A 20,825-nucleotide genomic window follows, 5' to 3' on the forward strand; every position below is an offset into this window, starting at 1 on the left:
CCTACAGTCCAGCCCCAGGTGGGTCCAATCCCCATCCCGTCTGCCACTCCAAGGCCTTGTCCGCCAGGCACAGTAAGGTGGAGAGGTGAGGGAGGAGAAACCAGGTCCCGATGATGACACCAGAGCAGGCACAGGAGAGGAAACCATTGTCGAGGTCGCCTCCCAGCATGGAATCCTCACAGCCCTGAGAAGCGAGGGCTTGTCTGGGAAACTGAGCTCGGCAGCTTCGCCCAAGTCCTGGTAAGAGGCTGTGTGTGCCCCATCGCAGGCCCAGCCAGGAAGCCAGTGCTCTGGACACCACCCTGGTTGCCGGACGCTGTCACCTGCACACACCGGTGGGGCCACTGTGGCTAGGGCCTGGGCAGTGGTGGGAAACATTTCAGAGGAAGAAACAACAGGATATGGTGACAGTGAGCATGCAGAACAGAGGAAAGCACCAAAGACCGCTGGTGACAGCACTGCCCACTGAAATGGGGAAGTGGGAGAGGGCAGCGGTGCTGAGGTCAAAGTTCAGTTTGCCAGGACCTCACATGTCTGAGATTTGCTTTGCACACCTCACCGAGGTGGCAGGAGCTTGTCTAAGTGTGGGGGGGTTCCATAAACTATACCCCATGGGCCAAATCTGGCTTGATGCCTTTTTTTATATATAAACTTTTAATTTCAGAATCATTTTTGATTTATAGGAAAGTTGTAAGACTACTACAAAGAATTCCTGTGTATCCCACACTCAGTTTCTCCTATGGTTAATATTATGGTGGTACGTTTGTCACAACCAATGATCTAATACTGACTGATACGTTATTATTAACTAAGTTCACACTTCATTCGGATGTCCTCAGTTTTTCCCTAATGTCCCTTTTTTGTCCCAGGATCCCATGCTACACTCAGTTGTTGCATCTCCTTGAAGTCTCCATGTCAAGTTTCTCAGACTTTCCTTGTTTTTGAGATCTTGGCAGTTTTAAGGAGGACAGTTGGGTATATTGTAGATCCTTCAATTTGGGTCTGTCTGACGCTTCTCTCCCACTACTTGTCTTTGTAAATAAAGTTTTATTGGCACATGGCCCCACCCACTCATTCACTATTGTCTGCGGCTGCTTTTTGCACTACAACACAGAGCTGAGTAGTTGCGACAGACTGCATGGCCTTAAAATCCAGAAATGCTAATTATGTGGCTCTGTAGAGAAACTGTTTGCAGATCCCCAGTCTAAGCTCCTTTATCAGGGTTTAAGCTTCAGCTGCTTAATTCAGGACACACTCCCTCGGGAGCAGCCACAGCAAACCCGCACTAGCCAACTGTATCCTCACTCGACATAAGGAGTTTCACCAATCAGCATGAGGAACCTTCGAAGTGGACTTTCCTGGATGGAAACGGCGTTGTTCAAGACAAGTGGGTAGGATAAAACATCTTTGAGACACTTTCCACACCTGTTTGAGAAATCCCACCTAAGGGTCCTGTGGCCTACTCCTCAGGGACAGGGCTCAGGTGTGACTCCAAACCAGTTCCACGTCCCGCTGCTGGATCCGGGCTCAGGTGTGCCTGGGCCCACAGAGGCCAGAGCCGACCGACAGCACCAGCTCTGGGTCAGCGGGACTCCTGTCTGCTTATAAATCGCAACATCTATGGGAAGGAATCTGAGGTGAATGTGGCAGGTCCCAACAGGGAGTGTCCCAGACGCATAAAGCCTGCTCTGCATTTCCATTTTCGTTGTGCTAAAGTTCATATAACATAAAATTAACCATTTTAACCATTGTAATGTACAGTTCGGTGGCATTCGGTATGTTTGCTATGTCGTGCAATTGTCACCTCTACCTAGTTCCAGAACATTTCATCACCCCAATAGGAGACCCCATCCCCATGAGCAGTCACTCCCCATCCCCCTCCCCCAGCCCCTGGCACCCACTAATCTACTTTTTTCTCTATGGACTTGCCTGTTCTGGACATTTCATATAGATGGGATCATAGAATATGTGGCCTTTTGTGTCTGGCTTCTCTCTCTCAGCACGATGTTTTCGAGGTTCATCCACGCTGTAGTGTGTGTCTGGGCTTCACTCCTTGTTATAGCTGAGCCATCTCCACTGTATCCACTCCGCTGTGAACAGGGGCAGTAGGGGCAACAGCTGGGCCTGCCTTGGGGGGTCACTCCATCTTCCTTAGGTCTGGAGGAGCCATGGCTGGTGCTGACAAGAGTCCAGGAGGACCCCTGACTCCAAAGACCCTCTGACACCCCCAGTGGCCAGGGATAAGTGCCTCCAGCCACCTCTTTTCAGGTGGATGTGATCCTCCCTTTGACTTCCCATCACAGGCTTGCTTTCAGCCTTCACTTCTCTCGTGGGGCCCCCTCCCTGGTGTCTCCCATCTTCTTTTTTTTTTTTTAAAACAGTTTCATTTATTTATTTATTTTTTTGTGAGGAAGATCAGCCCTGAGCTAACATCCGTGCTAATTCTCCTCTTTTTGCTGAGGAAGACCAGCTCTGAGCTAACATCTATTGCCAATCCTCCTCCTTTTTTTTTGTTCCCCCAAAGCTCCTGTAGATAGTTGTATGTCCTAGTTGCACATCCTTCTAGTTGCTGTATGTGGGACGCAGTCTCAGCGTGGCCGGAGAAGCGGTGCGTCGGTGCGCGTCCGGGATCCGAACCCGGGCTGACAGTAGCGGAGCGCGCACACTTAACTGCTAAGCCACGGGGCCGGCCCGTCTCCCATCTTCTTTATGGGGCAGCTCTGGAACGGGGTGGGAAGCCCACCCATGCACAGGAGGGCTGCCCCGGGCTCCTCATGAGGTGTCCCCCCAACCTTGGCATCGCTGTGACCTCATCTCAGCACTTGTTCACTCCATGCTCTTCCATAGCTGACACCCAGGGCTCTGAGCTGGACTAGCTTGCTTTAGAATCAAAAGGACCCCAGGGCCGGCCTGGTGGCATAGCGGTTAAGTTTGTGTGCTCCACTTCAGTGGCCCGGAGTTCACATGTTCGGATCGTGGATGCAGACCTACACCCTGCTTATCAAGCCATGCTGTGGCAGTGTCCCATATAAAGTAGAGGAAGATGGGCACAGATGTTAGCCCAGGGCCAATCTTCCTCAGCAAAAAAGAGGAGAATTGGCATGGATGTTAGCTCAGGGCTACTCTTCCTCATTAAAAAAAAAAAAAAAAAAAAAAGGCCCCTGAACACCACATGGCCCCTCAGAGCCTCAGCGTGGGTGGCTCCACGCCATGGCTCTGCTGGTCACGTGACATTCAGAATCTCTCCTCTGACTCTCCCAGCAGACCTCGGGGCAGACTTAGCTAGATGATGGCGGCAAGAGCATTCCAGACTGAGGGTGAGCATGTGCAAAGGCCCTAGGGCAGGAGAGATCAGGAGGCAAAGCAGAGAGGTTTACTTGCTGCAGGTCATGCAGCACGTGAGCAGCTGAGTTGGGCTGCCTGGTCCCACTCTGGGCTTCCTGGCTTCCTGGCAGGGGACGGCTCTCAGCCCTGAGGTCCTGCAGGTGGTAAATTCCGGTGGGAGGGGCGCAGTCACATGCTGAGGGGTGAGAACCAGTCCAGGCACTCTGGCAGAACTGGAGACATTCCCTCAGGAGCTGCATGTCCTTGTCATCTTCTCTCTACCCCTCCCCACAATCTCACCAACGTTCATACCTCCAAGGAGCAGCTCTGCCCAAGTGGTGGCTCCCTGCAGACTCTGTCCAGAGCCTCAGGCTGCATTTTCGACTGCACGTCCTAAACGCCCCTAAACTAGAGCAGGGTTTTTGGCCTTGACACTGATGGCATTTGGGGCTGGATCCTTCTTTGCAGAGGGGGCTGTCCTGTGAACTGTAGGATGTTGAGCAGCATCCCTGGCCTCCACCCACTTGATGTCAGTCTCCAGACACTGCCAAACGTCCCTTGAGGATAGAACTGCCCCTGGCTAAGAACCAAGCTTTAGGCTCAATTAAAAAATCCCTGCGCAGTGAGGAAGGACTAAGTGGGACTCCGTAAATTCTCACAGGACACTGTGATCCACTCTGCCTTAAAGAGGGATGACACCATCCAGCATTTCCTGAGAGCCCACCCCACGGAAGGCTCTGCGCCTGGGCATCTCCCCTCCGCCCAGGAGGAGCCAGTCAGCAGTCATGAGCTGGGGTCCCAGGGCTGGTCAGTGGCTGCGCAGGTTACCTCGAGCCTCAGGCTTGACCCCTCAGCCTTTCCAGAGACAGGCCACCTCCAGGGGCCTCAGGTAACCAGGTTCTCGACGGGCCAGGCCTTGGGAGCTGGCTGTGGCTGGGGGGCAGCTGACTGACACAAAAGGAAACCTCAGAGGACGGCTTCCCAGTGACGCTGGGGACAGGCACTGGAGCCGCTCCATCCTGGATAATTGCTAGGCAACCAATCCACCACCAGGTCTTGTGGTCATTCAACGCCCGGCATTCCTCCCGCCCCAAACAGTGAGGCAGATGTAGTCGATGGGTGGACAGACACCCCCACCCCTCCGCCCTGCCCTGGTGCAGCAGAGCACCCACAACATTCGGAAAGGGTGGCGGCTGTGGCAGGGGTATCCCGGGCCTGAGTTACGCTTCGTCTTGTAATCAACTCATTCTTCAAATTCCAAGGAGGCCTTTCTAGGTGCTTAAAATATACCCCATAATTTCACTCCTCTTAGACACAGCGTTCCCAAAAATATAACTTCCCCCTTTGTCTAAAATAGCCTTAGATCACTGCAAGGCGTCAGTGCTCTGCACTTTTACGCAGCAGGCCAGAAACGCAGCCTCGCAGATCTGCAGGGCACCGGAGTGACAGAGAGCGCTGGTGGGTTCCGCCTTCCAGGTGGCTGCCCCTTCCCTGTGCTCCCAGGGGACATCGGGCATCCCAATCCTTTCCGTACCCTGCATGGACACCTTTTCATCCTTCTGCACCCCTACCCCTCTGGTGTGGCCCCACTTTTCAGCTGGGCAGAGTCTCCTGGCTGGCTGTCACCCTGTCTCTGTTTTCTGCATCTTGTCAGTCCTCGTGGTGAGCGGGGAACACCTGCTACTTTGTATTAGGTCCCGGGACTGGTAACACCACCGCCCTCCACGCCGGGTCACAAAAAGCTAGCCCTCATACTCCTCTCTCTGGCTGAATTATCTCCCAACCGTGAGCTCCAGCGCATCCTCCTGGGCACGCATCCCACGCCCCAGATATGCGCTTCCTCCAGGGGCACCTGGGCCCTGGCTGCGCACTTCTGGTTTGGCCCCGTCAGCCCCAACACGTTCAGCTGCCCCTCCCAGCCACTCATGGAGGATCCAGGGGTTGGTGGTGAGGGGGGGTCTGGGATGTGCTGGGGTCTCGCTGGGTGTTGTCATCCTGCTGTGCCCCAGAGGCAGGATGCAGGTGGCCTTAGGTACCAAGGTGTGGCTGGAAACCCTCCAAGGGCCCTCGGTGAGGGTACAAGACAAACACTCTGGCTGTAAAAACACTCCCAGGGGTCTGTGGGACACACGGTGAGGGAGCAGGAGAACAAGAAAGCCCCGCACGGAGCCTCAAGGTGGAGCCGGCCTTGCCGAGCTTTACGGGAAGTCCAGAATCCCAGTCCTCCCTTCCCCACCACACCAAACTGCTTTAAGACCCTACGATTCTGACACCAATTCCGATGTGTGGGTTTTTCCCAACACCAAGGAATTTTCCACCACGAGCTGTGTGTTCTACAATTCAACTCAATTCTGACACTAGCTACCTGGAGGTAGCATCAGATCCCACAGGTTAAGGGCTCAGTCCTACAAGTCTCCACACACACCTGCCTATAAATCAGAGGCTCCCACAACCCCCTCTCTGGCTTTGATTAATCTGCTAGAGTGGCTCATAGAACTCAGGAAACCCATTTACTCACTAGATTTCTGGTTTATTGTAAAAAAAAATACAACTCAGGAACAGCCAGATGGAAGAGATGTGAAGGGCAAGGCGTGGGGGAAGGGGTGCAGAGCTTCCGTGCCCTCTCCAGGTGCACTACCCTCCCAGCACCTCCCTGTGTCCACCGACCTAGAAGCTCTCTGGACTGCCTCTTTTTGGGTTTTTATGGAGGCTTCTTTACACAGGCACGATTGATTAAATCAAGGGCCATGGGTGACTATCAACCTCCAGCCCCTCCCCTCCCCAGAGGCCAGGGGCTGGGACTGAAAGTTTCAACCCTCTAATCACATGGTTGGTTCCCCTGGCAACCAGCCTCCATCCATAGGGGCTTTCCAAAAGTCACCTCACTAACATAAAAAGATACCCTTATCATGGTCATCACTTAGGAAATTCTAACGGTTTTAGGAGCTCTGAGCCAGGAACGGGAGGAAGACTAAATATATATTTCTTATAATAAATCATAGATCCCCTGTGGGTAGGTGTAAGTTTTTGAATATATGTATCTACTTGGCATGGTTACAAATGCAGCAAGATTTGAGTTGGAGATAGGAGTGGTCTGGAACAAGGGTGGGAACCTGGTTTCCTTATATTTGGGTAGGGGGAGCTAAGCAGAAGGTGCAAAGAGGGCATGGAGGAAGTTAACTGTGGAAAGTTCTGGAATGTTCTACATGTGTGCATGTGGAAGTATGAAGGGTCAGCAAACCTTCCCTGTAAAGGGCCAGGCAGTAAATATTTTCGGCTTTGCGGGCCATACGGTGTCTGTGTGGCAACTGCTCCACTCTGCCGTTGTGGAGCAGATGATATTCAAATGAGGGGGCGTGTTTGTGTGTCAATAAAACTTTATTTATAGAAACAGGCCCTGGCAGATTTAACATGCGGGCTGCAGTCTGCCAATCCTTGTTATATACAAGAAAAAATTATACCTTAAATAAGGAAAAACATGCTAAAAAAATGAAGCATTATATGAAAAAAAGCAAAGCAAAGCACATGGGTGGAACTGAAAGCAACAATATAAAATGTGTCACCATTTTGCCAAAGTGGGGCCGATAACCACGCGTGCAGCCCGGCAGCAGGAACCACCACAGTGGCCGGGGTTGTTTCCTGTTGGGGAGACGCTTATAGGGGAAGAGTCGAACCACAGCCGACAGCTGGCATTAGGTTCAGAAAGTCACCCCCGGAGGACGAGGTGGATGGGTAACAAAACCCCAGGGCACAGGAACCAGCACCAACTGCAGCAGAAAACCGAGAAAGCTCTTTTCCTTACCCTGGTCTTCGGGGAGTGCAAATCTGCGGGGAGCCTGTGACTCCTCTGCTGGGGGTCCTCCAATAGCCCACTGCATTTTTTGGCATTGAGGAACAGCTCTTAAAGTAACACTTGACGACAACGTCACTCAAAGTCTGCCAGGAAGTCCAAACTCGGATGGAAACCTGACCCTGCGCCCAAGCCAGCCTCGTTGCAGGTGACGAAGACACGAGGAGATTTCTGGTCGTGGCGGGGAGTGCCTGTTCTCTGGTCTGGCTGGCCGTAGGGAGGGAAGCAGTACCAGCCACCAATTCCCAGGAATGAAGGAGAACACCAGCCGGAGACTGCATTCCTGCCCCCAGCCACCCTGAGATGCGACGGTGCTGAATACAGCTGGGTTGACATGTAACTACAACAGCATAATGTTACCAAAAACCCCTGAAACTATTTAGGCACAGAACATCTGAAATCTCTCTTTGCATGCAGCTGGCCTAAAGCTTATTCTCAACTGTGACGATTCTGCCACCAGGGGACCCTTTGTGATATCTGGGGACATTTTTGGTTGTCACAGCTGCGCAGGAGGTGCTACTGGCATCTGGTGGGTGAGGCCAGGGATGCTGCTGAACATTCTACAATGCACAGGACGGCCCCACAACAGAGAAGGATCTGGCCGCAGACGTCGGCGGCGCAGAAGCACGGCCTTCACCCCCCTGTGTTTCTGTCTTCGAGGCCTGAAGTCAACGCCACACGAGGCCTTATTCATCCTCTTGTCCCCTGTGCTATCTGCCCCGCCTCTGTCTCCCTCTTGCCCTGGGATCCAGCCTCAGCTCCTACCCTCCTTTGGGCTGCTCCGCCGACCTGGGGCCTCCCAAACTACTTCCCCAAACACCCTGGGGAAGCCACACCAGGAACAGAAGCAGCCAGAGATTTGATTCCTCGCTCCCTGCAGCTGCCTGGGTGGGGCCCACCTTCACCGGCTCTCAGTAGCTCATACTCCAGGACACTCGGCACCTTCTCCTCCCATCCCTGCACCACGGTATCTCCCTATAATGTCCATTCTCCCAGGATCCCATACCTGGCTCTCATTTTCCCTCCCCTATGATTCGTGACCCTGATGTTTGCATCGCTGACCTTCCAGCCACCCAGCCTTGAGGATGGCCCAGGCCAATCAGAGCCTAGACCACTGGCCAGAGGGTAGGGGACGACTTCTGAGAGCTATAATCTGCTCCCTTCCTCCTCCCAGCTCTGTGACCACCCCAGCTCGCCAGGCAGAAGCTCCAACCCAGCCAGGCCCCCAGACCCGGTCCTGGACTCGTCTGGCCAGCACACCTCTCCCTGGGGCGCCCCATGCCCTGCTCCAGACTCCGGAGCCCAAGCCCCCTCCCCACCCAGCTGACTGCTGACATCGACCTTCCCCTCAACAGGCCCAAGGACCAAGCACTCTTAGGGACTCTGACCCCAGAACACCTCTGTGTCCAGGTAAAGCAGACCTTTGAGGTCCTCAGACCCGGGAGACAGACAGGCATCAGAGAAAGGCTCTTGGCCCAGACACTCCTCTTGCTGCAAATGCCCTGGCCCCCTTGTGCCAGTGGAGGACACCAGTGAATTCCCTCCCTCTGTCCTGATCCTGAGCTCCCTCCCTGCAATGGTCCATGCCTTGAAGTGGGACCCCGGAGGCCTGTCCATGGCCACATGCCCCTTTCTCAACACTCACTCCTCTTGGCACACTCACCTCCTCCTGGAGCTAACACTTGAGGGTCCGGGGTGAGCGGCTGGCCGGGAGGCGCCCCAGCTTGCCGCCTGTCCCTGGCCCCTCCTGGCACATACAGTCTGCTGGGTCGTGTGACTGGACAACCTCTAAGGCCTGACAAGCATTGGGGTCAGGGGGGGCCTTTGTGCTGCCAGCACTCAGTTCTCCTTCGGACAAAGCACTCCAGACCTCAGTCCTCATCAGCGCCCCAGGGGCAGCTCCAGGCAGTGCTGTGCAGTCATCTCTGATGTGCTTCCTGCTCCCCTCGGACTCTGCTACTTCTACTCAGGGAGCCCGGATGGCCCGTGTAAAAGCTCCCGTCTGCTTCCCGAGGCCCCGGGAGGCCTGCCTGGTGTGTTTACTACCCACTGCTCCTGAACGCCAGCTTCCCTCTGGCCGCCAGCCTCTCAGCAGGTGTGGCAGGGCACACGCAGATGGGTGACGCTGACAGAGAGATGGACCTAGGTGTGTCTACCTGCCCCCAGCCAGTCCTCGGTACGCCCAGGAGGGCCTGCACATCCAGACCAGGCTGTTGGCCATGGCTTTGCCGTCCCACCAGGCTTGGCTCAGTCAACCCCAAGAGTACCCGGTGGGATCATTTCCACATGTGCCCAGCACCCTCCACCCTCCCGTCATTGATCTGGGGTAGGCCACTGATAGGGGAGCACTGACCTGGCTGGGGCCCAGGAGAAAACCCAACTGCAGACTCAGCCATACAGAGTACAGAAGCTATGAGACAACTGGTGAAAGACAGAACATAATCTTATCCACAGGATGGAATATTACTCAGCCATAAGAAGGAATGAAGCTCTTTTTTTTTTTTTTTGTGAGGAGATCAGCCCTGTGCTAACATCTGCCAATCCTCCTCTTTTTTTGCTGAGGAAGACTGGCCCTGGGCTAACATCCATGCCCTTCGTCCTCCACTTTATACAGGACTCCGCCACAGCATGGCTTGCCAAGCAGTGCGTCGGCGCACGCCCAGGATCCGAACCGGCGAACCCCGGGCCGCCGCAGCAGAGAGTGCACACTTAACCGCTTGTGTCACCGGGCCAGCCCCGGAATGAAGCTCTGACACACACTACAATGGGGATGAACCTTGAAAACACCATGCTGAGTCAAAGAAGCCAGATGCAAAAGGCCACGTCTTGTATGATTCCATATATATGAAATGTCCAGAACACGCAAATCCATAGAGACAGAAAGCAGATTAGTGGCTGCCAGGGGCTGGGGGAGGGGGATGGGGAGTCACTGCTAATAGGGTCGGGGTTTCCTTTTGGTGTCACAGAATTGTTTTGGAACTAGATAGAGGTGATGGGTGCACAACATTGTGAATGTGCTAAAAAAACACTGAATTGTTGACTTGAAATGGGAGAATTGTATCTCAGTAAAGATCTTAAACAGAATCTCTAACTGCAGAGGCACATCTCTGGTTCTGGAAACTTCCATCTCTGTCACCCTGGCTGAGCAGCTTCGCCTATGTACCCCCAATGCTGGGCAGAGGTTGGCCCATTAGTGCCCTGTGGGAGAGAAGGATATGTCCTGGGCAAAGTCAAGGTGGATGACTACATGCGGTTCTGGGTGACCTGCCCAAGCAGACAGGCCCAGTGCTGATGGAGGGTAGAGGGAACAGACCTAGCAGCTCGGCAGGTGGAGGGGGGCTGGGGGCAGTCTGGAGTCACATGAGACTGAGTCTGTGGGGCCCTAAGGGGGGCTGGTGCTCAGGACTGAGGTTGGCACAGACCCCAGTCCCAGGATAGGCTCCTTTGGGACCCTCAGAGGCAGGTCGGTGACAGCAGTGAGCTCCAGGACTCCCTCTGTCCCACATCTTGCTGTCCCGGGTCACCAGCCTCTTGTGGGTGTGCCAGGCAGCTCAGGGCATCATCATCTCTCAGCCTCCTCTCTCTGCGTGGGCCAGGCCACGGTGGCCACACGAAAGCCCCCAAACCCCAGCACACAGCAGCCTCTGGCTGCTTGGGAAAACGGCCCAGACAATAAGGATCCTTCTTTCATTTCTGCTTTTGAAATTAAGACCTCGTATGCATCAGCAATGCCAGGGACATCTGCTACAGTTCAGGAAAGACAAAAAGAATGCTGGCCTCAGCCCCCTGCCCTTAGCCCTGATGCTGAGGTCTGCGGGCCACGGGAGAGGAGCACGTTCCGGGAGCACTTTGCGGCCCGTGGGCTGCTGCATGTAGAATCACCAGGTTCTCCGAGGGTGCCTGGGATGGGCAACGGACCTCCGTGTGAAGACAGGAAGACCCCCAGCCGCTCACTGCCCTGGTGAGCCTGCCTTCTACACCTTCAGTGCTCCCGAGCTAAGACAACAGCCCTACACAAATGTCGTGTTTCTGGGGGCGGTTCAGAGGGCAGGCTGCAGCGTGGCTGAGCACGGTGGAGCGAGACCGTGTGAAAACGGTGACAGTAACAGTTAACTGCTGCAGGCGGGCGGATCAGCTGATTGGAACCGGCTTTCCACAGGGCCTCCTTCCTGTTTTCTGGTCAGAATTGCACAGCGAGGCTGCAACTTACGCCTGGGGTGGGGGGGCACCCAGTGACACCCAAACCTCAAAACAACTCAACTTCTCCTTTTGGGGAGCTGAGAAAAAGTCCCAAACACTGCAAGTGCTGTGCTGAACCAAGTTGAGAGAGGAAATCTTCCATGGAGATGCAGAGAGGTACCGGGAACTCAGGCTCATGCTCAGGCTGAGTCCAACCCTGGTCCAGCCGTGGCTGCCCGGGGAACCCAGACTTGTGCTGATTTGTGTCTCCCAAAAGATATGTCCAGATCCTGATCCCCAGAACCTGTGAATGGGATCTTATTTGGAAATAGGGTCTTTGCAGATATAATTAAGGTAAGGATCTCGAGGTGAGACCCTCCTGGATTTAGGGTGGGCCCTGAATCCAATGACAGTGTCCTTATAAAAGACAGGAGATTAGAGATACAGAAACAGACAGAGAGAAGGCCGTGTAGCAACAGAGGCAAAGATGGGAGTGATGTGGCTGCAAGCAAGGGAACACTAAAGGGTTGCCGGCGGCCACTAGAAGCTGGAAGAGAGGCCTGGGGTGGATTCTCTCTGAGCCTCCAGAAGGTGCCAACCTTGCTCACACTTTGATTTCGGACTTCTGGCCTCCAGAACTGAGAGAGAAGAAACTGCTGTTGTTTTAAGGCCCCCTGGTTGGTGGTACTTTGTGACGGCAGCCAGGACACTTGCACACTTAGTGCACTTCTCTGGGGCTCTGTTTCCTACGCAGAGCTCTTGTGAGGGCTCAGAGAGATGACGGAGTAAAACCGAGGCCCCTGAAGCCTGACACCCAGTGGGCTCAAAGGCATGATAACTAATTATTCCTGTTATTAGGAAGGGACTCGCGGCTTAGCTCGGAATGTCTGGGACTGACTTGTAGACAATTTCTAATGCGTCAGCACCTGAAAGAAACGGTGACTGGGTCTCATGGGATCACAAGCTGTGACTCTAAGGCAGCTGTTCTCACCCAGGGGAGATTCTGCCCCCAGGAGACACTTGGTGATGTCTGGGGACATTTTCGGTTGCCACAGCTGGGGGGAGGGGGTGCTGTTGGCATCTGGTGGGTGGGGGCCAGGCGTGCTGCTGAATACCCTACAGTGCACAGGACGGCACCCCCCAGAAATGACCGGGCCCCAGATGTTGGCAGTGCTCTGGCACAGAAGCCAAGCTCCAAACTAAAACTATCTTCTCCCTTTCCAAACAGCCGCCCCAGGAAGCACGTTTATGGCTGTGCCGTGGATCTGGCTCAAGCCTGTTCTGGAAGTTGGTGTGGGCACCGCCCTCCTAACTGCTGGGGAAACTCAGCCTTGCTGGCTCCTGCTGCCGAGGAGGCTCGAGGGCAGCAGCTGGGCGAGGTCAGAGGCATCTGACTCACGGGGTGCAGACACCCACCTCAGAGGGTGACTAACAGCCATAGAAGAATGTGGTAGAATCCCTTGGGGCAACTGCAGGGGAGGAGCACAGGGGCTGGCAGGAGGAATTATGGGCCCCCGGGACGGCTGCTGAGCTGGGGGAGCTGTCGGGGAAGAAGGCAGCAGATATCGCCAGCTGTCACTCGGTGGGGGCTGCTATGGGCTCGCTTGTGTCTCCCCAAAAGACACGCCCACATCCTGAGCCCTAGAACCTGTGGACGGGGCCTTATGTGGAAATGGGGTCTTTGCTGACGTGATTAGTTAGGATGAGGTCATCCTGGATTAGAGTGGGCCCTAAATCCAAAGACTGGTGTCTTTGTAAGAAGAGAAGGCCATGTGATGCCAGAGGCAGGGACTGGGTGATGGGGCCAGATCCCCAGGAAGACCTGGAGCCCCTAGAAGCCAGAAAACGCCACGAAGGATCCTCCCCAAGAACCTCCGGAGGGAATGTGGCCCCGCCTACACCTTATTTTAGACATCTGGCCTCCAGAACTGGGAAAGAATAAATTTCCGCTGTTTTAAGGCCCCTAGTTTGTGATAATTTGTTACGGCCACCCCAGGAACCTCATCCAGGAGCCCTGGATGGTCTTCAGCTAGAAAAGGAAACCACGCTGTATTGTGAGACTCCAGGGCTCAAAATCCTCACCAAGCCCTGGCATACCCACCCACCTGCCAGGGTCCTTGCGGGGGTGAACGGCCCACGTGGCAAAACTTGTCACTCGGTAAACGCCAGGTCTGCCCTCTCATTCGCATAATTTCTAACATCATCGGCCACCTGCAACGTTTTCTCTGGGACTGTGGTGCTGGGCATGAACACTTTGGTCTAGACCGCCTGTCATGGCCCCTGGCCATTACTGGGATGACAGTGGGGTCATTGGTGGCTTCACAGTGGCTGTGTTCCAGAGCTGGGATAGAGCCATGTCAAACCTGGGACACCCTCCATAGCTCCCATGTCACACAGGGCCCTCCTGGTGTCCCAAGGTCCTGAATGATCCACCTGTCACCTCCCTGTCCCCCCACTGCCTCCCGCTGTGCCCCTCACTCACTCGCTCCAGCCCCTTCCCATGCCCTCCAGGGCCCCTGCCTTCCCTCCAACAAGCCAGGCACCATCCAGCCTTATGGCCTTTGCACTGGCCACGCCCTCTGTCCAGCCGCTGCATGGCTCACCCCACCTCCTTCCAGGCCCAGCTAAGCATCATCTTTTTGTCTCCTGCTCCCTCCCCCTTTCTCCTCCAGCCTGCCTGCTGTTCTCATAGGCTCTCAGCTTGCACACAAGGCCTGTTGTTTATTTTGCTGCCTGCCTCCTTGTCACTGGCGGACAGCTCCTCGTGGGCAGGCCTTTGCGTTGATTTTGGCCACTGCATAACCCAGCGCCTAGAATGGCGCCTGGCACACATAACATGTGCTCGTGGAATATTTACAGAACAGACGGGTGATCAGAATAGAAGGGAACACGTAGGATACACAACATTAAAAAGAAAAATGCACACTCTGTGGCCGGATTACTCAGTAGTTTTTTAAAACGTCTGCACAACAAATGACGATTGATCTTTGTATTAGGTATACAGAAGACAGAAATAGGCTACACGTGTTGGCACAGGGCCACGCTGTACAGCCCCAGTTAATTTCTTGCCGATGATATCAGAGAAGAAGAGGAATTGAAATGCATTCAGCAGGCACAGCCTAGATGTGATTTCTGTGAATTCGCATGGCAGCCCTCCAAGGCAGCTGCATTAGGCCCTTAGCTTGGAGTGATCAGCAAGAAGCCCAAGGTCAATGCCTGAGGGTGGGCAGGACCCCTGCTCCCCCACAACTCTGTGGAGGGAGGGTCTGGGGTCCTGTGGATGGACAGACTGCGGCACATCCAGACGGTGGGGTGCTACTCAGCAATGTGAAGAAATGAGCTCTCAGCCCATGAAAAGACACGGAAGAACCTGAAATGCATACTGCTGAGTGCAAGAAGCCTGTCTGAAAAGGCTGGAGACAGGACGATTCCAGCTATAGGACATCCTAGAAAAGGCAGAGCTATGGAGACAGTGGAGAGACAGGGGTTGCCATGAGTGAGGGGAGGGAGGGAGGATGACACGGAGCACAGGGGAGCTTTAGGGCGGGGTGATGCTGTAATGGTGCCTATGGGATACTGAGCATCCATCCAGACCCACAGAAGCACAACACCCAGAGTGGAACCCCACGGAAATGGTGGACTTGAGTTAATCATGACGTGTCAACACTGTCTTGTCAATGTAACAACTGTAGCACACCAAGGCAGGATGCTAAAAAGGGGGAAAACTGGGCGTGTGTGTGGGGGGAGGGAGTGTATGGGAACTCCCTGTACCACCTGTTCAATATTTCTGTAAACTAAAACTACTCTAAGAAATATAATAATTTATATTATTAATGAAAGAATATTTAATTATTTAAGATTATTAAACTAAAATTTATCGTTTAAAATTATTTAATTACAGTAGTCCCCTCTTAACTGAAGTTTCGATTTCTGTGGTTTCAGTTACCCACAGTCTGAAAATAACACTATGTCACAGTGCCCATGTCATCTGCCTCCTCACACCTCATCACACAGGCACCACGTCACCTCACATCAGCTGTCACAGTGCCCATGTCATCTGCCTCCTCACACCTCATCACACAGGCACCACGTCACCTCACATCAGCTGTCACAGTGCCCACGTCATCCGCCTCCCCCCACCTCATCACACAGGCACCGTGTCACCTCACATCAGCTGTCACAGTGCCCATGTCATCTGCCTCCTCACACCTCATCACACAGGCACCACGTCACCTCACATCAGCTGTCACAGTGCCCACGTCATCCGCCTCCCCCCACCTCATCACACAGGCACCGCATCACCTCACATCAGCACAAGGGGAAGGAGGAGGACAGCACAACAGGATATTTTGAGAGAGAGACCACATTCACACCGCTTTTATTAAAGTATATTGTTCTAATTGCTATTTTATTAATAGTTATTGTTGTTACTCTTACTGTGCCTAATTTATGAACTAAACTTTATCATAGGTGTGTACATATAGGAAAAAGCAGTCTATATAGCGTTCAGTACTATCCGTGGTTTCAAGCATCCACTGGGGGTCTTGGAACATATCCCCCACGGATGAGTGCATAATATACTGCATTATAACATCTTATTAAATTAAGAAAAAAAGAAAAGAAAGCAGAGTCCTAGACCCCAACCCTGGAGGTGCAGACCCCTGAGCCCATGTGCTGCCCCAGCCCTCACCAGATGACACCGGTTATGCTATGTTCTGAGACATGGATGTGTCTTGTCCTAAAACCCCGAGAGCAAGGGACGCTGCATGGTTACTTGCGCTGGCCCTACTTCCAGAAGGCTCAACCACAGCGATCCATCGATGGCTTCTGTGGGGTATGGCCAACGGGGACACTGGATGGAGGGCGTTACCACCCCCGCTGCCCCCACGGCACTGCCAGGTGGCCCCCTCCGAACGACGACCACCTTGGGGCCCCTCCCCTTGCCTCACTGTCCCCTGGCCCAGTGCTGCACTACACCTTGCTGGCTTCCTTCCACCCTGCCAGCCCCCAAAAACACCCTACCATGAACTGTTCAGTTTGATCACACCATCCTTTTTTTTCTGTGACCTGAAGTAGACGTCAAGAGTGTATTAATCAGGTTTTTTTATTTTTTATATTCTAGGGCTTTGACACTGGAGCCTGGCTGACCCTGGAGGCACTGCTCCTCCCAGTGCTAGCCAATTCCTCCAGAGGGCAAGGGACTCTCCTATGTGCATGCCTGCCACGTGTAAACCAATCCCTCCAGATCCCAACCCCCACCACCTGTTATGGGGCTTTCACTCAGGGCCACTACCCTCCTGCCCTGATCACTCCAGGGCCAAGAACCAGAAAACCAGGGTAGCCCCCATGCCCCAGAGCTCTGAAATTATTCAAACTAGTCAGTCCTCAGCCTGTTTGCCCTGCCTCGCCTGATCCTTAAAACCATAACAGACCCCCATCCAAGTTTTCCCCTGCTCCCACTGCCTCCCAACCAACCCTGGTGCCTCCCCGTGTGGCCCTGCATGGCTCACAGAGCCTCCTGTTTCTGGAAAACCATGCATGTAACAAACTATCTTCTCAATGGCAGTCCCCCCGCTGGACCTGAACAATAAGACTCATGCAGAGGGCCCCTCCCCTGACCTGCCCCGCTCACCTCCAGCACAGGGCCGGCGCCCAGGATGGTCCTCTCGACGCCGCTGGCGTAGCCCTTCTGGCTCAGTGCAGTGAGGCAGTGAATCAGGAAGTTGGTGCTCTGCGTCTTCCCAGACCCACTCTCACCAGAGATCACGATGCACTGATTGACGTGCTTCCGGAGCATGGCATAGTAGGCCACGTCGGCCAGCGCAAACACGTGTGGCTCCAGCTTGCCCAGCTGCTGGTTCTCATACATCTTCACGTACTTGGGGTTGTAGATGGGGAGGAACTTGAAGGGGTTGACGGCCACGAGGATGCTCCCCGCGTACGTGTAGATCTTCTGCTGCAGGAAGCGGTGCTTGAGGTTCTTCAGGAGGTTGGCCTCCGTCAGCTCGGGGAGGTTGCACAGGTCATCAAAGTCCGCCTGCTGCCGGGGCAGGAGGCCGCGCTCCACCAGGCGCCGGGTGGCTGTGGCCTGGGCCACCAGCTGCATGTGCACGTACTTGATGGTCCCGTCCGCATCGCGCTCCTGCAGCAGGAAGTAGTAGCCGTCCTCCTGCGGGTGCTCGTCCTGCGCCTTCCGTGGCCACAGCAGCACGCGGTGCACGGGTGAGTCGTTGGCGTCCAGCACCCACTCCTCCCCGCCTGTCTCCTTGACCTCCACCAGCACGTAGCGCTTGGAGCTGTCCAGCCGCAGGCTGGCAACGGCATCCTGGATGACGTCGGATGTGGTGCTGTCCTTGGTGGCGGTCACGCGGCAGGAGGCCTGGCTCTCGCTGGTGGCCAGCTGCGGGTAGATGTGCAGGTGGTAGGCCGCCTGCCCCCGGCAGCCAGAGCTGCCCGCCTCGTTCACACTCATCCTGCCAGCCACCCGGCCTCAGCATGCCTCCCGGGCTCGGGGTGCACGTCCTGGACCTGGAAGGGAGGTGGTGGCACAGTTGGGGGGAGTGGTGGTGGGACACACCGACGCCTGATGGGGTTCTCCTGAAAAGCCAGAGGGGCAGAAGAGCCTCTGTCTGGCCTTAAACATGACCTTTGGACCCAAGGACTGTGGCTCTAGCAGAGTGACATCACCAGAACCCCCAAGATCAAACCCTTCCCCTGGAGTTCACTCCACCCCAGCCTGTCCCCCACCCAGAGTCAGCGTCTCAATCCTCAAGGCCAATGGCCACGACCATGTCTCAGCTAAGTCTTTCCCAGCCCGTGTCCTTCCCGGCCTCTCCTCTTGAATAACATCTCCCCTGGCAGCTCCCCAAGGAATGAAGCCCCACGAGCCTTGGTTATGCCCCTCCTCCCACACACAAGGGGCAGTGCGAGGTGTATGGGGACGAGCAAGACCAAACCTGCTGCTAAACCTAAGGTCCCTGAAACCCCACAGAGGAGGATGAAGTCAGGCAGAGCCCTCAAAGACTCGCTCGAGGGAAGTGCTCAGAGTACCTTTGCCTCTAAAACCCCAAACCCTATTCTAATCATGACAAGACCATCAGAGAGACCCAGGTCGGGGGCATCCTGCAGGATGCCTGGCCAGGCCTCCCCAAGACTGCCAAGGTCACAAGCAACAGGAAAGACAGAGGAGCCGTCCCAGACCAGAGGAGACTGGGGAGACGTGACGACTGAACGCAATGGGGTTCCCTGTAAGGATGGGGTGCTCGAGCAGAGAGAGGACACACGTGGAAGCACTGGGACATTTGAATAATGTCAGGAGGTCATTAATAACAGTGTACCCATGTCAGTTTCTTAGTTGTGACAGATGCGCCCTGAGAATGTAAGACGTTCACATTCAGGGAAGCTGGGTGAGGAGCTTAGAAGACTCTCTGTATGGTCTTTGCAACTTTTCTGTAAATCTAAAATGACTCCAACAGAAAATGTTTTTATTTAAAAAAATGGCAATTACTACCGAAGATGTTGCGGGAAAAAGAGAAAATGCAGCCAATGCTGGCAACAACTCATTTTGTGTCTTGGAGCAAGAGGCATAAATGCAGTGTGGGCCACATGCCAGCTCACTACGTGCTACCCAAGAGTGGCCAAGGATACACAGATGAAACAGACCTTGGCTCGAAGCCTGGCAGGAGAAGCTGATATGCAAACAAACGTGAGAGTGCATCACCGTGCATGAGAAAATATTATCCCCAAGAGCCAGAGAAGGCTTTAGGGGAGCAGCAACATCTAAGAGGGGTTCTGAAAGATGAAGAAGAGTTTGTTCAACAGGAAGGCAAAGGAAGGATGAGGGTGTGGCAGGCCCACCCTTTGTTTTTGTAAATAACACCTTGTTCATTCACAAAATGGTCTGTTCATTTACATACTGTCTATGGCTGCTTTTGTTACAGCAGCAGAACTGCATAGTTGTGAGGGAGACAGCAGCCTGAAGGTCTGGAAAGCTGAACGTATTTATTTTCCAGCCCTTTACAGAAAAGGTCTGCCAACCTCTGCCCTAGACAGAAGCATGACTCAGCACTATGAGCGTTAGGGGCCACAGAGGCAGACATGATCTGGGCTCTGGGAAACGGAGTCCCACAGCAGTGTTAGGGGGGTGGTGTGTGCATGCGTGCGTGGCAGGACACGACTATACAGTATGAAGCCCCTACAATGGTTCACACAGCAGTATGCAGTAGCAACAGGTAGGAAGGTTGAGGGGATGGGAATATTTAATTTCTTAAACTTTCCCCCAAATTATTAAGTAATTTCGTTTATTTCCTTCCAGTTTAATAGATGTTACATATATTTTAATAGAAGTTGGATTGTTCTTTACGGGATATACTGGTCTACGTGAATGTTTCTCTGTGTTATGAAATATACTTTGAAATCTGATTTTTAATGGCTTCCTGGGACGCCACTGTACACAGAGAAATCATGAGGTATATGATCCTTCTGCTACCACTGGGCATTTGGTTTCCAATTTCTTGGACACACATCTTCGTGTGCAACCCTGAACATTTCCTGGATTGATTCGCTTACATGGCATCAGCATACGAATGGATATGAACAGTACTAAGTGCCTTCATTCAGGCGGGCACAGCGCCCTGCAGAAACGCTGTGTGAAGGTGTGTGGCTCCTCCACTTTAGAGACACTTCGGCAATTTCTTTAGAAGTTAACTATGTGCCTAGCATGTGACCCAGCAGGTCCACTCTTGGCATTACTCAAGAGAAATGAAGCAGGCGTCCGTACTGAGACTGTACATGAACGTCATTTGCAGCACTGTTTCTAAGAGCCCCAAACTGGAAACAACCCAAATGTGCATCAACTGGTGGTGCACAAATGAACCAACTGGCCGCACAAAGGAACACCACACAGCCACGAGAAGGGACCAACCTCTGATCCTCAGAACAGCACGGAACAACTCAAAACAATCTCAGAACATATGTGCTGAGTGAAGAAGCCAGATGAAAAAGAGGACATACAGACCCAGCAATTCTGCTCCTAGGTATCGAACCAAAAGAACTGGAAACAAACAATCCTTGTACACGCATGTTCACAGCAGCACTAGTCACAATTGCCAAAAGGTGAAAATAACCCAAGTAGCATCCATCAGCTGATGAATGGATAAACAGAATGTGGTCTATGCACACAGCGGAATATTATTCAGCCATGAAAAGGAATGAAGCTCAGACACATGCCACAACGTGCATGAACCTTGGAAACATCATGCTGAGTGAGAGAAGTCAGACACAAAAGGCCACACAGTGTGTGATCCCACGTATATGAAATGTCCAGAACAGGCAAATTCATAGGGACAGAAAGCAGATTAGTGGGTGCCAGGGTCTGGGGCAGGGCGATGGGGAGCGACAGCTCACGGGGACAGGGTTTCCTTTGGGGAGATGGAAATGTTCTGGAACTAGATAGAGGTGACAATTGCATAAC

At 53.7% G+C, this 20,825-nt stretch overlaps 1 protein-coding gene across 9 annotated transcripts in view; it reads right to left on the reverse strand.

The window, feature by feature from the left end:
- The window catches only part of MYO9B (myosin IXB), an 87,774-nt gene that overhangs the window by 52,188 nt on the left and 14,761 nt on the right, over positions 1–20,825 (reverse strand). For 8 of the 9 annotated variants that reach the window (XM_014781757.2, XM_087443623.1, XM_087443624.1 and 5 more), the window contains exon 2: positions 16,986–17,881. In XM_014781757.2, the coding sequence (XP_014637243.1) occupies positions 16,986–17,825 (840 nt within the window). In that variant the 5' untranslated portion in view covers positions 17,826–17,881. Of the gene's footprint in view, positions 1–16,985; positions 17,882–20,825 lie in introns of those variants that run through there. The other variant, XM_087443626.1, reaches the window with a different exon arrangement.

This window comes from Ceratotherium simum, chromosome 18 (assembly GCF_057802395.1).
Source record: "Ceratotherium simum simum isolate JZ-2026a chromosome 18, ASM5780239v1, whole genome shotgun sequence".
NCBI classification, from domain to species: Eukaryota; Metazoa; Chordata; class Mammalia; order Perissodactyla; family Rhinocerotidae; genus Ceratotherium; species Ceratotherium simum.